General features: G+C 46.4%; 1 protein-coding gene across 7 annotated transcripts in view; it reads left to right on the plus strand.

Annotated features, from left to right (window-relative positions):
• Positions 1-16,846, plus strand: part of LOC144149426 (serine/threonine-protein kinase 31-like) — a 149,087-nt gene that overhangs the window by 88,148 nt on the left and 44,093 nt on the right. For all 7 annotated transcript variants that reach the window (XM_077681034.1, XM_077681026.1, XM_077681002.1 and 4 more), the window contains 4 exons: positions 2,129-2,284; positions 7,341-7,604; positions 10,423-10,518; positions 14,710-14,790. In XM_077681034.1, coding sequence (XP_077537160.1) covers positions 2,129-2,284; positions 7,341-7,604; positions 10,423-10,518; positions 14,710-14,790 — 597 coding nt within the window. The remainder of the gene's footprint in view (positions 1-2,128; positions 2,285-7,340; positions 7,605-10,422; positions 10,519-14,709; positions 14,791-16,846) is intronic.

Consider the following 16,846-nt stretch of genomic DNA (forward strand, 5'->3'; position numbering starts at 1 on the left):
AGTGTACAAATTCACACTCCTAATGTATGTCAACTCGAAATGTATGTCAACTCGAATTTGGTAACCAGAAAAATGGGAAATGAGGGGCTCGGTGAAATAACACAGAAAATAAGGGTGAAAAAATGCCTGCCGGGTGGGATCCGAACCCACGACCTCCAGAATACCGGTCTGGTGCGATAACCACTACGCTACCGGCGGGGCTGTTTCCCCAGCACTTTCTCGGGTATTTATGTTAAGGTATTTTTGTTTCGTGCACTTGGGGGTGGTAGCTAGCGTTACTCGGACTACTCGGGGTCAAGAGACCTTCTTTCTAACCCCCGGGCCGTGACTCGAGTGTCTACGACATGTCGAGAGTGGTCGACCAGCGTTGAACCCTCTTAAGCTACCCTTGGCACCAAGACTGCCAGAACAGAGGCCCTCACCCGCCGCGGTGGCTCAGTGGCTAAGGCGTTGCGCTGCTGAGCACGAGGTCGCGGGTTCAATTCCCGGCCGCGGTGGCCGCTTTTCTGATGGAGGCAAAAAGCAAAAACGCCCGTGTGTACGAGATTTCGGCGCACGATAAAGAACCCCAGGTGGTCAAAATTAATCCGGAGCCCTCCACTACGGCGCGCCTCATCGCCTGCGTTGCGTCGGCGCGTTAAACCCCACAATCAATCAATCAGAACAGAGGCCCTCGCTAAGCATGTAGCGAATCAGAAAATGGGAAATGAGGGGCTCGGTGAAATAACACAGAAAATAAAAGTTGGCAGTCGAGAAAACCTCGGAAAGCAAAGTGGAGGTTGTGTTGGGTCATAGAAACAGATGAATTTTTTTAGTCAGAAAGAAAGTGGTGAAAAGGTTTTCGTGACTGCCAACCCTTATTTTCTGTGTTATATATATATATTCGCTGCACAATTCATGGGGAGTTCTTCTCCCCTCCTGGACCTTACAGAATGGCATAAAATTTAATTTAATTTAATTTAATTTAAAATTTAATTCCCAGGACTTGTAAACTGGCAGGGCATTTTATTTTTAAGCTTTGCACTGCAGATGTCCATGCATGCGTGCTCAGAAATTTGAAATTGGCTGAAGGTGTTCGAAACTTAAATCCAAACACAAAATGTTTGTGCTCACTTTTGGTAACGCAGACTTGCTGAACGCACCTCTGTACACACAAGAATCACCCCGTGCCAATATCTCGGCTGTGAAATCTCCTTTCAACTCCTCCACTGCTTCTGCCTTCTACCTATCGGCTCCTGGCCAGAAGTGCATTTCCCTGTCAATATGCTCGAAATAGGGCATGAGCTAAGCGTACAGGGTGTTCGGTGGTACAGGAAAAAGCACTGCTTCATGGAGAGTAGCGTCACTGGCCATGGGACTGCTTGATTGCCAATGAGTCAGAATCTCCTAAAAATGTTTTCCCATTCCAATAAACGTGCTTCACTTGTTTTTCGACATCAGGATGATGATGCCTGCTATTCAGTGTGAAAAACAATGGGGAATACAGCTAGTCGAATGTGTATGCATGTTTATGAAGCCTTTGCCCAACCTTGTTAGCATGCTCTTCTTGGTTTGTGTGGCTTGCGTGAGAAAGTGTGCAGTGCTACATTGGAAAGTTTTACTACTGCAGCATTGTGTTTTAATTACAATGGTTTCCTGAAGAGATTAAATGTGTTGCATCGTATGCAATGCAGGAGTTCACAGGCACGGTGCACACAAAGTTATTTTATTGCAGAAAAAATTTCAGTGAAGGGTTTATTGTTGCGGGTTTAAATTGCAATTGTATAAATAATTGAAAGTGGAAGTGTGCAAGCGTGTAATTGTTTGATACATTACTTAAAAGGGAGAAAAAAAAGTAAAGCTAGTGGTCATTTCTTGGTGCTACTATGTTCCCGCTGAGTTGAGTTCACAGCCGTGGGCAGCTCGAAGAGATCATACTGGAGAAGAAAAAAAAGACTGGACCAGTGCTGTTCAAGTGCCTTCGTAGTGCACATTCTTCTTTTCTGCACTGTAAATCACCAAGAAGTGCAGGGGGGACTCACTTTTGGGATTGAAACTTTTTTTTCTTTATTTTTAATGTGATGCAAACTAAAATTAAGATTAAGAGTGTTTCAATTGCAAGGTGTGGGGGGGGCGGGGAATCTTGTAGGCTCTTGATAGCGGCAAGCTCAAGGCTGGTAGCGAGGAGTCTCCATTCACCTCCTTGGAAGAGTCCGGTGCCAATGCGGGGTCGCTTGCTTCCCTGGAAATGTCCGCCAGGCAGCTGCTGGCTTCTGTTCGCGCAGAAATCTCTGCTTGCCACATGGTGAGTTTGCCTTTTGCAGTGGTTGGTATTAAAACAAATTGTGTGTCTGTGTGAGAGAGTACACGTAGATAGCCTTTGCAGTTCACACGGACCATACCCAACACACATGGCCAACCACTTTGGTGCTAGCTGCCGCCAGAGGCGAGATGCTGCTACTGCTGGCATTCTTTGGAGGGGGAAGCCATGGCAGAACATTCGCTACCGAGCGTGTGGTGCAGACTAGGCTCATGATATTGCTTAGCTTAGGTTGTGTACTGAATAACTTCACGCAAAAATAACGTAAGCATTAAGTGTGGCGTGAGTGTTTTATGTGCTACATTCTAAACAGTCTCCTAAGTACCTAATAAGTCACGCACCACGGGGGCTCAGTGGCTAAGGTGTTGTGCTGCTGAGCCCGAGGGCACGGGTTTGATTCCCAGCCACATTGGCCGCTTTTCTGATACAGGCAAGAAACATAAAACGCCGTATTTTCGAGATTTCGGCGCACGTTAAAGGTCCCCAGGCTGTCAAAATTAATCCGGAACCCTCCGCTACGGCGCACTTCATGGCCTGTGTAATGTCAGCACGTTAAACCTCGTAATCAATCAGTACCCAGTAATTCCCAGTACTTGCATGCCAAGTAGGTTGGATTCATCATGTATCTGCAAATTTCCTAACAGCCAAGTCACAAACTGGAGCTGTTGCCTCAAGTACAATTCTTGTGACAAAATCTAAAATGCCTCCGAGTAAATAGCAATAAGTCAATAAACAAATGAAGTTCTTGTTTGGGTATACAGTGTAGACCGCTTATAACGTATGTCGCGGGAGCCGCAAAAAACCGCACTATAAGCGATACCGCACTATAACCAAAACACGCGCTAATTCAACCACATCGCCACCTATCTCTCAAGTCAACCTATATTTATCATCACTCAAACGCACAGCACTTAAAAACGAAGGCACGGTCTATATTTCGTATTATTTTTAACATCAGCCGCTGCTGCAGGGCAAAAAGCGCAGTCTCGCAAACGGCGAGCGCGGCTTTAACTTCCGTTGTGTTTGTTTTGAAAGACCATGGCTGCGTTTTTAGCGTCTATGAACAGATGCCGCAAGACGTGATAAGAACGCCAGCGGGATTTTTTTTTTTTTTTAACCCCACCTTGTGTTCACGATGCCAAAGGTGGCTGCTTATCAGCGCAACGTACTAGTACGGTGGTGGAAATCTTCGGCTTCGCGAGGCTCAAATGTTCGGAAAGGGAAAGAGCGGTGGCTTATCTGCAACAACGTTCTAAAGCGTGAACCGCGTGGTAGATTTGGTATCGTGAAAACGTGCAGTGCACGCCAGCGTGGATACAACTGGCGCGGTGTGGGCGGCGCGGTAAGAGGCGGCAACATGGCGTCGGCACTGGCTGTGAAGCGGTGCAGGCAGTTCCAGTAAGTTTCAGCGACCGCTTCTAACCGCTCGCTGACATGCCGCACGGGGCGCAAGCGAAAGTGCTCATGCAAGAAAAGAGCTAATAATGTGGGCGAAAAGTGGAATATAAACTGCCATCCACGCTGCTTGTGAAAGCGCCCATCAAAAAATACCGCGGTGCTAAGCCTAAACATCTCTGGCGCGGCTAGCCGGCTCGGAGCGCTGGGAATCTCCCGCCATTAGTTACGCGTCTCCTCATTGGTGCAAGTCGTCAGGCTCCTCCCACCGCCACGCGAAGAAGCCACCGCGAGCGCGGAATCGTCGACACAAGCACAAACCCCCCCCCCAAAAAAAAAAAAAACTCGCGCGCAACGCCGATGTGCACGATTCGTGCGCGAAAACGGGCCATGCGGTTCACGATTAATAAAACCAACTTGCCGCGCGCGGATGGGGAGTCTGTCGCTATCTTCCGAGGTGCATCAAGCAAGGTCAGTTGTGGTTATCAGGTACGCACGAACTAAAGGGTGCCTATTTTTTTTTCTTTGGGTGTCTACGTTAGAGGAGGGCAAGGGGTGCGCGGTGCGTCAGATGGCCGATTTCATACTTTCTTTTTTCTTTTGCTACCCTAAAACGATGCCTCAGCTGCGCCGGTCGATCAGCAGACCCGCCGAAAAACCGCACTATAAACGGTATTGTGCTTCGGCCAACCGCATCTTAAGCGGTATGCTTATGCATTGAGTTCTATGGGAGGCAAACCGGTGGTCGCAAAAACCCGCGTTATATCCGGTCCCGCACTATAAGCGGTTACGTTATAAATGGTCTACACTGTATAAGAATTAAATTTTGGAAGAACTAAGTCGTTTTGATAACCTTTGGGTGAAAATTACAAATTTGAATTTTGGGGGGGGGGGGGTTTCTTTCTTTTTTTTTTCCCCCGGATTTTGTAATGTACAAAATTAACTTCAATATTAGAATTCTTTGCTCTTGTAAGGCACTAATAAATTAAAGCCAATCAATTCATGCTGAAATGAGTCGATAATTTTAATAAGTCAATTCAAGTTGCACTCTGTGGCACACATGCTCTCCACAAGCTAAACCCTTTCAGTGGTGAGCTTTCTAGGCTCGTCCTGTCCGTTTCTTTCGTCCACGTCTTTTTTTCACGCTGTTGTCCAGAATGACGCCATACCAACTTGCCCAGCTCACTACTCTGTTACAGCTTTCTAGGGTTGGCGAATGTAAGCGGGTGTTCTTTTATTTTCTTTCTTGTTGGTTTTTTTTGTGTGTGTGTGTGTGTGTGTGTGTGTGTATGTGTGTGTGTCACATAAAGGAAGGCTAGAATCGTTCAAAAGACCATAAAGGAAAGGCTACTAAACACTTTCAGTGGCAAGCTTCCTAGAGTTGATGCATGTAAGCGGGTGGTGTTGTACTTAACATAACATAAAGGAAGGAACAAAATGAGGTATTTGATGTGTGCAGAAAAATACATCCTAGAAATGGTAAATCTGGCAAAGTGGCCCGTGCTTGGGCGATGTTTCGAACTTAATTACGCTGGAGCTGTCGCAGGGGCACATCTGAAAGAAGTCAGAGGAAAGGCCTTTTTTCCATCAGTCCACAGTTAGGGTGCCCTTTCAAACCAGTCTCATAGAAAAAAACACTAGAGAACAGCCTTGTTGCGTTCTAAGACTTCTTACAATTTGACTATTTATTGTTATGGAAAATTTTGCAAATTTAGACGTTACTTTTCTCAGGGGAAGATATAAAAAAAATTTAGGCAAATTGCTGAGGTTGACCGGCCACACCTTTTTTGATGTTATTTGAAATCACTGTTGGGGAACTCGAGTTGGTCAGTATGCAGGTGGCATTTCTTATCTGGAGTGCTTACTGAGGCAACTTGAGTGCAACCACGTTATCCGGATGTAATAAGGGAAGCCCAAGGTTAGAGTTGGCCCATTGCTAAGAGATGAGGGGCCCCACAGGCGGCTTGCCCTTTAGCCGCTTGTCACCAGTGCAATGTGAAAAGCCTGTTGCCACCGGCGGAGGAAACTAATGCATACTTGTGGCAGTCAGTGCGACACATCGTTGCTCAACTATTTATTTTTCATGTGGGACATTTCTCATTTTCAACTAGGCATAATTTTATGTGTCCAAGTTTGTTGAGCTACTTCTAATATACTCGATGTTTTCAAAGAGTGCTGTGCAAATCGAATACGAGATACCGTAAAAACCCGCGTATAATACGAACCCGCGTATAATACGAGGTGTAATTCTGGGACATCAAAATCAGAAAAAAAGTTTTCATCCGCATATAATGCGAGGTAAAGAGCACATAAAACATTTATTTGCACTGCAGTTACCGTTCAGTCTTTGTCAGTTTTCGCTGGCACCGTCTCCCGACGTCCGTTTAGTCATCGTCAGGGTCGCTGCCGCTGTCTGCTGAAGTCGCCTTGTCGGAAATGTCTTCCCACAGAAAGTGGTCCTCAGTGCTATCAAGGGCGTTCGAGATGCCGCATTTCTTAAAAGAGCGACTGACGAGCTCCTCTGGAATGCTGGCCCACGCATCCGCGATCCAGCCACAAAGCACCGCTGGAGAAACCCGCGTCAGCCATTCGGTAGCTGTCACTTACGGGTATCCTGTCCTCATCCACTCTTGGTAGCAGGACCCGATGCAGTCTTTGAGAGGCTTGTTGATGCAAATGTCTAGCGGTTGCAGCTGCTGGGATGTCATTCCTCCTGGCATGACAATGAGTTCGGTGCGGGGTTCGTGCAACAACTTCTTCACGGAATCGGCCAGGTGGCAGCGAAAGGCGTCCAACACGAGCACTGACGGGAATCCCCAACAGTGCTCCAGGCCGCCGACACCACACAAACTTTATCCAGTCAAGCACCAGTTGCTTTCTCCACCCACGAATGCTGCCTTCGGTAACGCCGAACTGCCGTCCTGCAGCGCAATTTCTGATGGTCTCGGCACATAAAATAACTTTTCTTTTAATTTCAGCCGAATACTGTTTTAGTGCACCCGACATCTTGATAGACTTGCGGTGAACGTGCCGAGATCCTTCGCGTAGTCAAAACAATCAAAATGGCGCCGGCTGAGAGAAGCAGCAGCCAGCTAACGCCACAGCAAGATGGCGCTCCCTCCGCTGAAACCGAAAGTGCCAATTCTCGGGGGAAAACTTTGGGATCCACATATAATACGAGGCACAAATTTAACAGAGTAAAATTTGGAAAAAAACCTCGTATTATACGCGGGTTTTTACGGTACTTTGATATTCAGTAGGTTCAAACCCCAGTGGGCTGTGTTGCCAATCTGTAGCTAGAGCATGCATAAGTCAATGGTTCGTGTTCATATGCGAGTTCAAACAAAATGCTGTGTGCTCTGTTCCTACTAATGCAGCACAACATTGTTTGTTGTCTGCTAATGGGGCTGAAAAAAAGTAAGGTTGCAGATTACTTTCAAAGCTGTTATACGTGATTGTTTGCAACTGGCAAGTGAAAAAATATCACTTGTGCATGGTAGGTGTGAATTCTTCACTGAGCAAAATTTGAATAGTAGGGGGGGTGGGGGGGTGACTGTGTGCTCGTGCTTCGCCCTTCTTTGCCTTGAGAAAGTGCGTCCATTGTTCAAGCGAACCTGGCCCCGGGGGCTAATCTGTTCCTCCACAGCTGTCCTCTCCCGACGGCAGGGTCCTGGCGATGCTGGTCCCGCAAGCGGCGAGAGAGCTGCAGCGGCTGATAGAGGAGGCCTCCAAGGTTTCCACGGTGCACGACTGCTACAGGGGCCTCCTCAGGGACATCGCTCAGGATGGACCAGAGTGCACCTCGTCGTATGCTGACCGCCTGGCCAAGGAGGTCTTGCAGCTGCGCAGTGCAGCGCGCAAGCTCAAGTCTGCTGTGCGGCACCGTTTGGCCGACCTCGAAGACATAGAGGTACAGGTTTGTCTGACCTGAATGGGCCTTGTCGCTGGGAGGGGGGTAAGAAAAGCCTGCTCCCAGGGCCGCCAAGACATCAAAGTCAACTGGTTACATGAGGTCACTTGTTAGTCAATATCTTGGGATGCACGGGCCAGATTCTCGGAAGTTTGGGACTATAGTAGTTCATCAAAACCCAATGTGAAACATTTGTTCTTGCTAGCACAACATCTGGTGCAGCTTACTTCACAAAAATGTTTGTAGTTCATGACCTGGTGTCTGATATGCTGTACGAGAGCTGAAATTACTGCTGCACTATAATTGCACCCCCTGGTCCTTCCTTCTAGTGCACAAAAGGGGGGGGGGGGGGAGGGGAATATGAAGCATTCCTGTACGTATTGGATAGAATACAAAAATCTGGGTGCAAAGGAATGGCATAGCATGTTAGGCCACATAGGGGAAAACTGCCGGCATATTTGTGCTTAGCATCTGAAGTAATGGTGGCTGAACGAACAAAGAGGACGCGCTTCATACGGCCACTACAAAGCGCGTCCTCTCCACAGCCACTGCCGGCCTCCTCCCACACTGCTGTTGGAGGCGGTGCCAGCAAAGCCGCTCCGAATTCTGTATTTTACTAAACTGTCCCTATTGTTTGCTTTTTGAATGCACATTATTCCTTACCATTTAAACTGTCTTGTGTCTTTTTATTTTTTAACATGCATTTGGAGAAGGATAGCATCGGGTGACGTGGGGTCAACCTGTCTTGACCTTAAAGGAGCCATGAAGAGAAAACACAAGTTTGGTTCATTCAAAAGATTGTGTCGTTAGAATCATACTGACACCACTTTTAACGTAAACTTCGCTCAAATAAGCTACATAATTAGGAAAAGCGGGAATGGGCATGCAACCCACCAGCTCATTTCCCGCAACAGAACCTGTGATGTCACATGGGCTAAGCTCTGCGATTGGCGGAGGCTGGCAGAAGCAGACGCAAATTAGGTAGAGCTTACAAACTAGACGAACGAGCGATTTGCGCTTAAATTTAGGGCACATTCTTTACAAAGCAATAATAATGATGGGACAAACAGTGGAAGTTACGAAAGCACATGTAAACATAGAAGTACTGATGCGTTCTGCTGTTCGTACTGCGCACAGCATGCTTTGGTTTAGCTGCACAGCACTACGGGGCTTGGGGTTGTCTCAGACGACACTGGCCGATTGACGCAAGCAACGGTGTCTTACGTGACCCCATTTGTCGAGCGAGTACTGTTTCAGGGTACGAATATTTTCTCCCAGAACAAAAACAAGCCAGGTTTAAATGCGGGCAAAAACAAACCAAGCGCTTGCCACGATATAGTGGCGCCATCTAGGTTACGGAACGTAAAGAAACGCGGGAACAAACCAATACCGCTGTACAGGGTGGAGACAACCTTTGAACGGTCCCGTGCCGCCGCAATTGGGCCAACGGGCTCAACGCGTTATTCTTTTCGTTTCCCACGAGACCTAGCAACGCGAAACAGACAATATGATTCAAACTTCTTCAGTAAACCGCGTTGCGGCGATAATTTTAGCGCGGTTTTGACACAATGACTTGCTTCGGCGGCGAGCGAGCAACCGAACATGGCGGCGCCAGCGTTACGTGTCTCTACCCTGTACGGCGGATGCGTGAATGAAGGTACTCTAGCCTGCAGAGCGGTCGGTTCCCGTGATGTGCCCGTGATGTCACTTGGGACCACGAAAACGCACGATTGAGCGGGAAAATCAAAATTTTAACCTAAATTGTTTAATTTCTCAGTGAATAAAGCACCGTTTGTATCCGGACAAGCGCTGGGGGCACTATAAAACACGAAATCTTTCGAATAAAACCAACTTGCATTTTCTCTTCATGGCTCCTTTAAAGGGATACTGACACCAGTTTTTGGTGTTAATATTATTACACAGTTCACTTCCTTTACTCAACCGAATACCCTGGCTGAAATATGAGCGGCCTGCGACGCATGGAATTTACTTCAATTTGATCAATTTATTGCGCTAACGGAACAGCACGCGGAGCGGTGCACAGCAAATGGACATCAGTGTGACATCACTTCGTGAGAGGGAAAAGGAGTGACGTAGCAGTCTGCCTCCAGCGCTCGTCAGAAACTCGTGGCGTCACTTCACGTGCGCAGCCGAGCGAGCGGCGATTGGGCGCTTTCGTGTTCACGAAGCGAAGCAAGTAGCCAGAGCTACAGGCATAACTGCTTCCCAAAAGGGCACTCTTAAAATAGAGTTCCTTACGTGGGAAAGGAACCAAAGGAACCGATAATAAAGTCCAGAATCACAACAGAAGCCATCATCAGGTCTTTTATTAAAAGAAGTCATCAAATCTCCACCGCAATGCTGAGGAGTCTAACGCCTTCAGGCAGCTCTCTCTCTCTCTCTCTCTCTCTCTCTCTCTCTCTCTCTCTCTCTCTCTCTCTCTCTCTCTCTCTCTCTCTCTCTCTCAAGGGGGGCGGGAGAGAGACTAATATTAGTCCGTTCTATCCAGTGACAGGTCAGTTTTACTTCGTTACAACGAGGTTTCAAATGCATGGTTCTCTATGGGGATTTAAATGGGAATTTCATTTAGTTCGTTATATCCCGTTACGTTATTACGAGATTTGAGTGTATTTTCTAAATGACCACCTACAAAACGTCAGATCAAGGTGGCTCTGTTAACCAGCATAATGAGTTCGTGTGCCATCGGGTACAAAAATTGAATTGTCGCAACTTGTTACTTGCGAGATTTTGGCGTGCAATTCAGCTTGGTTGTGTCGAGTGTGCCTTGAGTGCCCTTGGGTGCATGTCCTGCTTTCAGTCTTGCGATGAAGACGAAGTGGCCCAGGTGCAGAGTGACGTGAACGCCTTGCGTGCCAAGCTGCATGGCATCCTTGTGGAAGAGGAGAAGCTCATGGTGAGTTTCGCCATCCTCCAAGCACTGCAAGTAGTTTGGTGGCAGAACAACATGCACTGCATCCGTGCTTCAAGGCCAATTACACTCAAATTTTTCTTTGTCGAAACAAATTGTTTGGGCTCTGAAACTCACCGTGGCGATGTTCTAAGCCCGATACCCACATAGCACTCAAGCATTCTAAGTAGCTCCCTCCATTCAAAGTAGCAAGCATTCAAAGTAGCTCCGTACCAGACGACGTTTGCACCTGGCGGAGACACGCCGAAACAAGTCCTCATACACCAGTGACAAAAAGGAGGAAACTCCCCGATGTGTATAGTCATACGGTGTACAGCCGTTGATGCGTACATGCAAGCACCACCTGATATTTTCCTCCATGAAGTGATGAAGGTTTGGGTTTTGCAATGACATGGGGTAAGTAAATCTTGACCCCTCAATTGTTTCATTGAGCGGCTGTGAAGTAAAGGAAATGCACAATTGTTTGCCTTTTTTTTTTTTTTTTAGCTCAACACATCGAAAAGTTACTGCCTGACGCTTATGTGACAGTGCACGAAAGGTCACCTTACAATAATGTTCTACAAAAGCTTGCGCATTGAGGTAATGTTATGTGGAGTTCTTCCTAATAAATAATCGCATTGTTTGTTAGAGTGACCTCTGATATATAAATTTAGAATATGGACACTTTAGTACTGCAGCTGAAGCATGATGAATTTACAATCACGCCAAGCAGAAACATTTCGCCAAATTAAGCTAAAGAATACAGATCAGGGCCTGCGAGCACACCAAACGACAGTGTAAGCGAAGAAACTGCAAAAAAATAAGTGGTCAACCACTTCATAAAAAACTGAACAAAACAAGACTCTTTGAAAATTATTGGCCTAATAACTTTGCCTACTGCTCAATATTTGTTTTATTTTGGTTAGCAACCTTTCCAAAACTTCAGTGACCTAATTAGATTGTTCTAAGCTTCTGACGGAGGCAAAAAGTGAAAACGCCCACCAAGTGTTCCAGATTTCGGCGCAAGTTAAAGATCCCCAGGTGGTCAAAATGAATTTGGAGCTTTCCACTACGGCGCACCTCATCGCCTGTGTGGCGTCGGCACGTTAAACCTCTCAATCAGTCAAGATTGTTCTAAGTGTGGGTACAAATATCTGAGCTACATCGTCCTGTCTCTCTCTCTGGATGGACAAAACTCAGCCTTGGTCATGGTTACAGATACATCTGCACGAAGATCGGCCGTCACCTTCATGAACTGATTTAATGCGAACAAAACAGACTACTAAACGGCAAACGAATTTTATTGTCGAATCGGCGCAATTAAGCATTAATTGTGCAGAATGTATGATTTACTTTCCACGAAGAAAAAAAATGTTATATCGAAAGCAGGCATACAATGAATATGTTCTTAGTGTTAAATGTATATATCGGCAAACCCTGGTATATACCGTAAAATCCCGAGCAAGCGCCCCCCCTGTGGTGACAGATAATTTGAGGAATTTTTGAGGGGGGCCCTTGCTCGGTCGTCGACCGAAATTCAAAATGGCGGCGTATTATCCCGAGCAAGCGCCCCCTCCCCCAATACCTATCCCGCGAAAGTTTTTACGGTAGCGAACCTGAACTCAATATGGACGCAAAACACTCGCTGAGAAAAGAAATAACTTTATTTCCACCTCTTGATGTATTGCGACGATGCTGCGAAGTTCCCGAGCTTCAGGTTGTCCGCGATTTTTCTGGCCTCTTCAGCCAACAGCCTGTTGCTGACGGCACGACCGGCGCTCCTCTCTCTCGAAAAATTCAAAAAGAGCGTCGTCTAGTTCTTCACTGAATACAGGCGCACCGTTGCTTAGCTTCCGTTGTGCCTTTCCTTTTCCGTAGCCGCGCTGTAGTACGGTTTCAAAGTTCTTGTCCCATTCGTGCACTCTCTTCCGGTCGATCCCGAAATGCCGCGCAGTCGCGTGCACGTTTCTGCCGGTTTGTTGATGCCATTCTACAACCTCAACCTTTTTTTTCACTGTGTACGAATGCATCCTTCTTGCTTACGTCCCGCACACGCCGGACGGTCCACACGTTTTTCGATAATGGCAAATGGCGACTGACAGCAGCTATGCTGGCTCCGGCTGGCTCACGTTTCGGCCAGCTTCGGCTTCGGTCGTGTGCTGGCTACGCATGGGGAACGGATACTGCACGAGACATACGTAAGCCCAAACAGTTTGTTTTTCCAAAAAATTGCATCATTCTATAATTTAACATGCAAATATTTAGAAAAAAAGAAAAGAAAATACTAAACAACTAGGTAAGAGGTTTTGTGAAAATGGGTGAAGCGCCGGAAAAGCTTAAAAAAAGGCAGGGGGCGCTTGCTCGGGATTTGGCACAAATTTCAAATCACTCGAGAATGGAGGGGGGGCGCTTGTCCGGGTAGGGGCGCTTGCTCGGGATTTTACGGTAGGTAACCTCTTTGTGCTTTAATTTACCGCATATCTTAGCTTTGTAGGCTGACATATGGTTGCAGTCCGTTTTTACCATTCGATTCGGAATGTGCGGCGAGGTGAAAGCTACTGATCCGGGAGACTGAGACTGACAAATCTTTTTGCACGTTTGTGATGGGCCACTGCTCGTGTGAGTTTTGTTCTTCAACAAAAGCGAGATGATAATTAGAGCGTCGGGTAATAAAAACTCCTCTTTAATATTCTACGAGCAAAAGGCTATGGTCATCAGGCCACTATTATATAACTTGCAACGCCAAGAATTTCTGCTCCATCGGTCGATAAATGCAAAATGACCGGTGCATGAGGTGCACCATCTCGGCTGGTAGCAGCACAATGTCACGCTTTTTTACAATACGTAACCTTACTATCCACTGCAAAATATTTGTGGCAGTAATTCTGTGCAAACAAAAGTACAAAATGTGCTGCCTCCCGCACTCATTTGGGGGCTGCTGTGAGCGGCCGCCGGCACTGGCACGTCTGCTTCTCTTCCATCACCTACGTCACATCCGGCCACCGGTAATGCCTTTTTGCCAGTTTCGGTTTCAAAAACGCCTATGTTTTGTTTTGATTGTTTTGATTTTGAGCGCAGGGTTTTACATTTACTGCTCTTTTTATGTGTACTATTAGATGGCATTATTTTTACATTATTGAAAATTTTAGTGCAGTTGGCCTGGTGAATAGCTCGCAGAACTTGTTTTTGGACTCGTGTTTTGCGTGTTTTTGAACTTGTCGGAGTGGCGCTGAGGAAACAGATCCTCTTCGTGTTTAAAGGGACCCTGCAACACTTGCCATCGACTACTAGTAATGTATTTTGGGATAAAGTCTATTGTCCCAGAAATCTCCTCCCGCAAGAATTATGAAAATCCGTTCACAATTAACGAAACTACGCGCGATGAGAAATCGCGCATAATCGTTCCCTCTCAACTCGACCGCGGGCAACGCGACGAAAGCTGCGCACTCTCTCCCGGAGAGGGGGGTGGCTCGCGGCGTTCTCTTCGGCAGCCTTCGATATATCCCATGCCGGGTAGTTTTCTCCTTTTCTCCGCAACGCGGAGGGGCCTATTTCCGGTCTGGTGCCACAAAAAAGCAGGCATGGGTGCCTGCTCGCAAGTGCGCGCTCGGGCTGGTGGGGCGTTTTTGAAGCAATAAACGTTTGTAGTCGAGTGGTCCCGTTGAAAGGGAAGTATTGAGCTCATCACTTAAACTCCGCGCGCACTCAAAACACAAAAGAAACGGCGAAACTGTGCCTACAGGATCAGGCATAGAAGAGGTTCGTACACAGCGATGACGACGACGGAAATGGGAGAATCTACCCGCGAAGTTGACCAGTGACAGCCGATCGGGCAGCCATGGCCTATGTGACGTCCCTCGGGCCATGCATAATGAGGACAACTGAAGAGAGAGCGGTTTGTTTTTCCGCGTCTTTCACATCGATTTGCGCGCTCACCGCTTCACGTGCACGTGTAATATTTGGCTCAGGTATTCCTGGCAGTGTAATCTAAACGTTGCGCAGGTTTACTTGCACTGTTCAAAGAGTGTTGCAGGGTCCCTTTAATGGTGGAAATTGCAAAATCCCATGCACAGGATGAATATGAAGGTTGCCACAACTTTAGCCCAGAGACAGCCATAAACTCTTAGTCAGACAACATGTTTTGTTGTTGTTGTTGTTGTTGTGCTGTAGAACCATTTCTTCTGTGATGCTTTTCAGGACAAGTTGGCTGATCTGCAGCACCGCCGCTTCCCTGAGCTGGCTGTAATGCACCCGTCGCTGGAGCTTGCACAGTACAAGGTGCGGTGTGCATTTGTACTGCTTCCCCTCTCTCTATCATGTGCCTAGCAGTTTCTAGTATCGCCTCTCAGACAGCATCTTGGGATGCTTTACCCAACTGTCTGCAGCTCGTGGTTGTTTTTGTGCTCGAGTACTGGTTCACTTTTTAATGCAGTCGGATCCCTCTTCAGGAAAGTCCGCTTCAACGAAATTTCTGCTATGTTGAAGGATTTCCAATTTCTCGTCACTTTCCCGTAGGAGGTTCCCTTGTCGACAAACAGCTTTCCCTGGACCGTTTCACTTCTGCAAAACTTTTGCAAAGGAAAAATTATCGTTTTCTATCTATTTCGCAACTAAACTTCCAAAATCGTACATTCATAACATCCAGAATGCACATACGGTGTCATTGTTATGTCATTGTCATTGCTTTTTTTACTGGTAAAACAGCTCCCAAAATAATAGCACCATATATCTCTGCAATGCCATTGAGGGCAACATGGCGTGATGGCAGTGACAATGCAGCTAAGATCATCTCGTAAAAGACCTCACTTGCTCTCCAACTATAGCCAAGCCATGTCAAACAAAACTGCATCTTAGGCCCTGGCATAGGCACCCAGTGTTTGATAGCCATGTTTTTTATAGTTTGAACAAGAATAATTTAGGCACACTGGTCTTAAACCAAAAAAGTTTATTTTTACAGTTATGACTATGAAAATTGGCGGTTGTATGTAGTTTGCCATTCTGATTGTATATATAAAATTAGTTTTTGAGTAAAACGACTGCAGTCATGTTTATTCGGATTTTTATATTTGATTTTTTGACAGCCTTTGCACAAAACCTGCTCGAGGGATGCAGCTGAACAAGGTACCAGTGTACTGTGCACAAGTCAAGGAGGGCAGTAACACTAATAGAGTAAAACCTCGTTACAAGAGACACTCAAGGGGCCCGAGAAATGTCTCTCGTAACCAAGGTCTCTTGTATGCAATGTTGCTAACATGCCAAACATAGGAAAACCAACCAAACTGCTTTCATTCAAATGTCTCTTATAACCACGTGTCTCTTGTAACGAGGTTTTACTGTACTATCATTATCTGGTCTGTAGCAGAAGTGATGACCCTTCAAAATTTGGGCCTCGAAGGCAAAACCAATTTTTCTGGTTCCCTCCTTTCAAGCCCAAACTTCAAACGGTCATAACTTTTGCTACAGACCAGATAGAATGCTACTGTTAGTCTTATTGCACTCCTTGATTTGTGCACAGTTCACTGTTACCCTGTTCAGCTGCATCACTCCAGCAGTGTTTTTACAAATACTGTCAAAAAATGAAATATAAAGATCCAAATAAACTTTAATGTAGCCGTTTTACGCAAACAAATTTTATATCTACAATCAGAATGACAAACTACATACGACCCCCAATTTTCGTAGTCGTAACTGTAAAAATAAACTTTTTAATCGAAGACCCATGTGCCCCTTAAGTAAAATGTAGGGGTGTGCAAATACTCGAATAATTCAATTTTTCGAATGGTTGAGTGGAGTTTCCGAACGTTCCCTGGCTTTGCGAAAGCGAGAGATGTCAGCGCACGCTAACGCACTGCTGCTACACCGTCTACTCGGCAAGTTTCATCCCAATCGCGCTTTCGACGAGCGCACCTTACAGAGGCCGTAAATTTTTTCCCGCTGCACAAAGTAATCTGCGATTGCGGCGATAAGATCTTTTTTTCGAGCCATCGCCTTTGACTCCTGCCGTCATTTTGAACCGTGCAAGCGGATGTTTACATGTTAGGGCAGCTTCCGATAAAGACTGCCGCCGTTTTGACAGCACTTCCGTTAATTTACAATGAAAAGCGGTTCTGGCTGTTTTTAATGCAGTTGGTGTATGGTTACTGTGTGTTTACTTGTTTTTTAGACCACAGTGGATAGCGCAGGCTTGTCCACGGCGACTGTAGCACGAGCTTTCCTTCGGCTGCATATTATTCACACTTCACACTGCTTATGTGCTTCCGAAGAAGTGCCTTAATGTGGTCCATGATTGCTTTCGCGTCCTATTGTTTATGCCTGCAAAGTGCTCGCGTCTGAG

This window comes from Haemaphysalis longicornis, unplaced genomic scaffold (genome assembly GCF_048455015.1).
Source record: "Haemaphysalis longicornis isolate Haplotype H1 unplaced genomic scaffold, Haemaphysalis longicornis Haplotype H1 scaffold_1, whole genome shotgun sequence".
Taxonomy (NCBI): Eukaryota; Metazoa; Arthropoda; class Arachnida; order Ixodida; family Ixodidae; genus Haemaphysalis; species Haemaphysalis longicornis.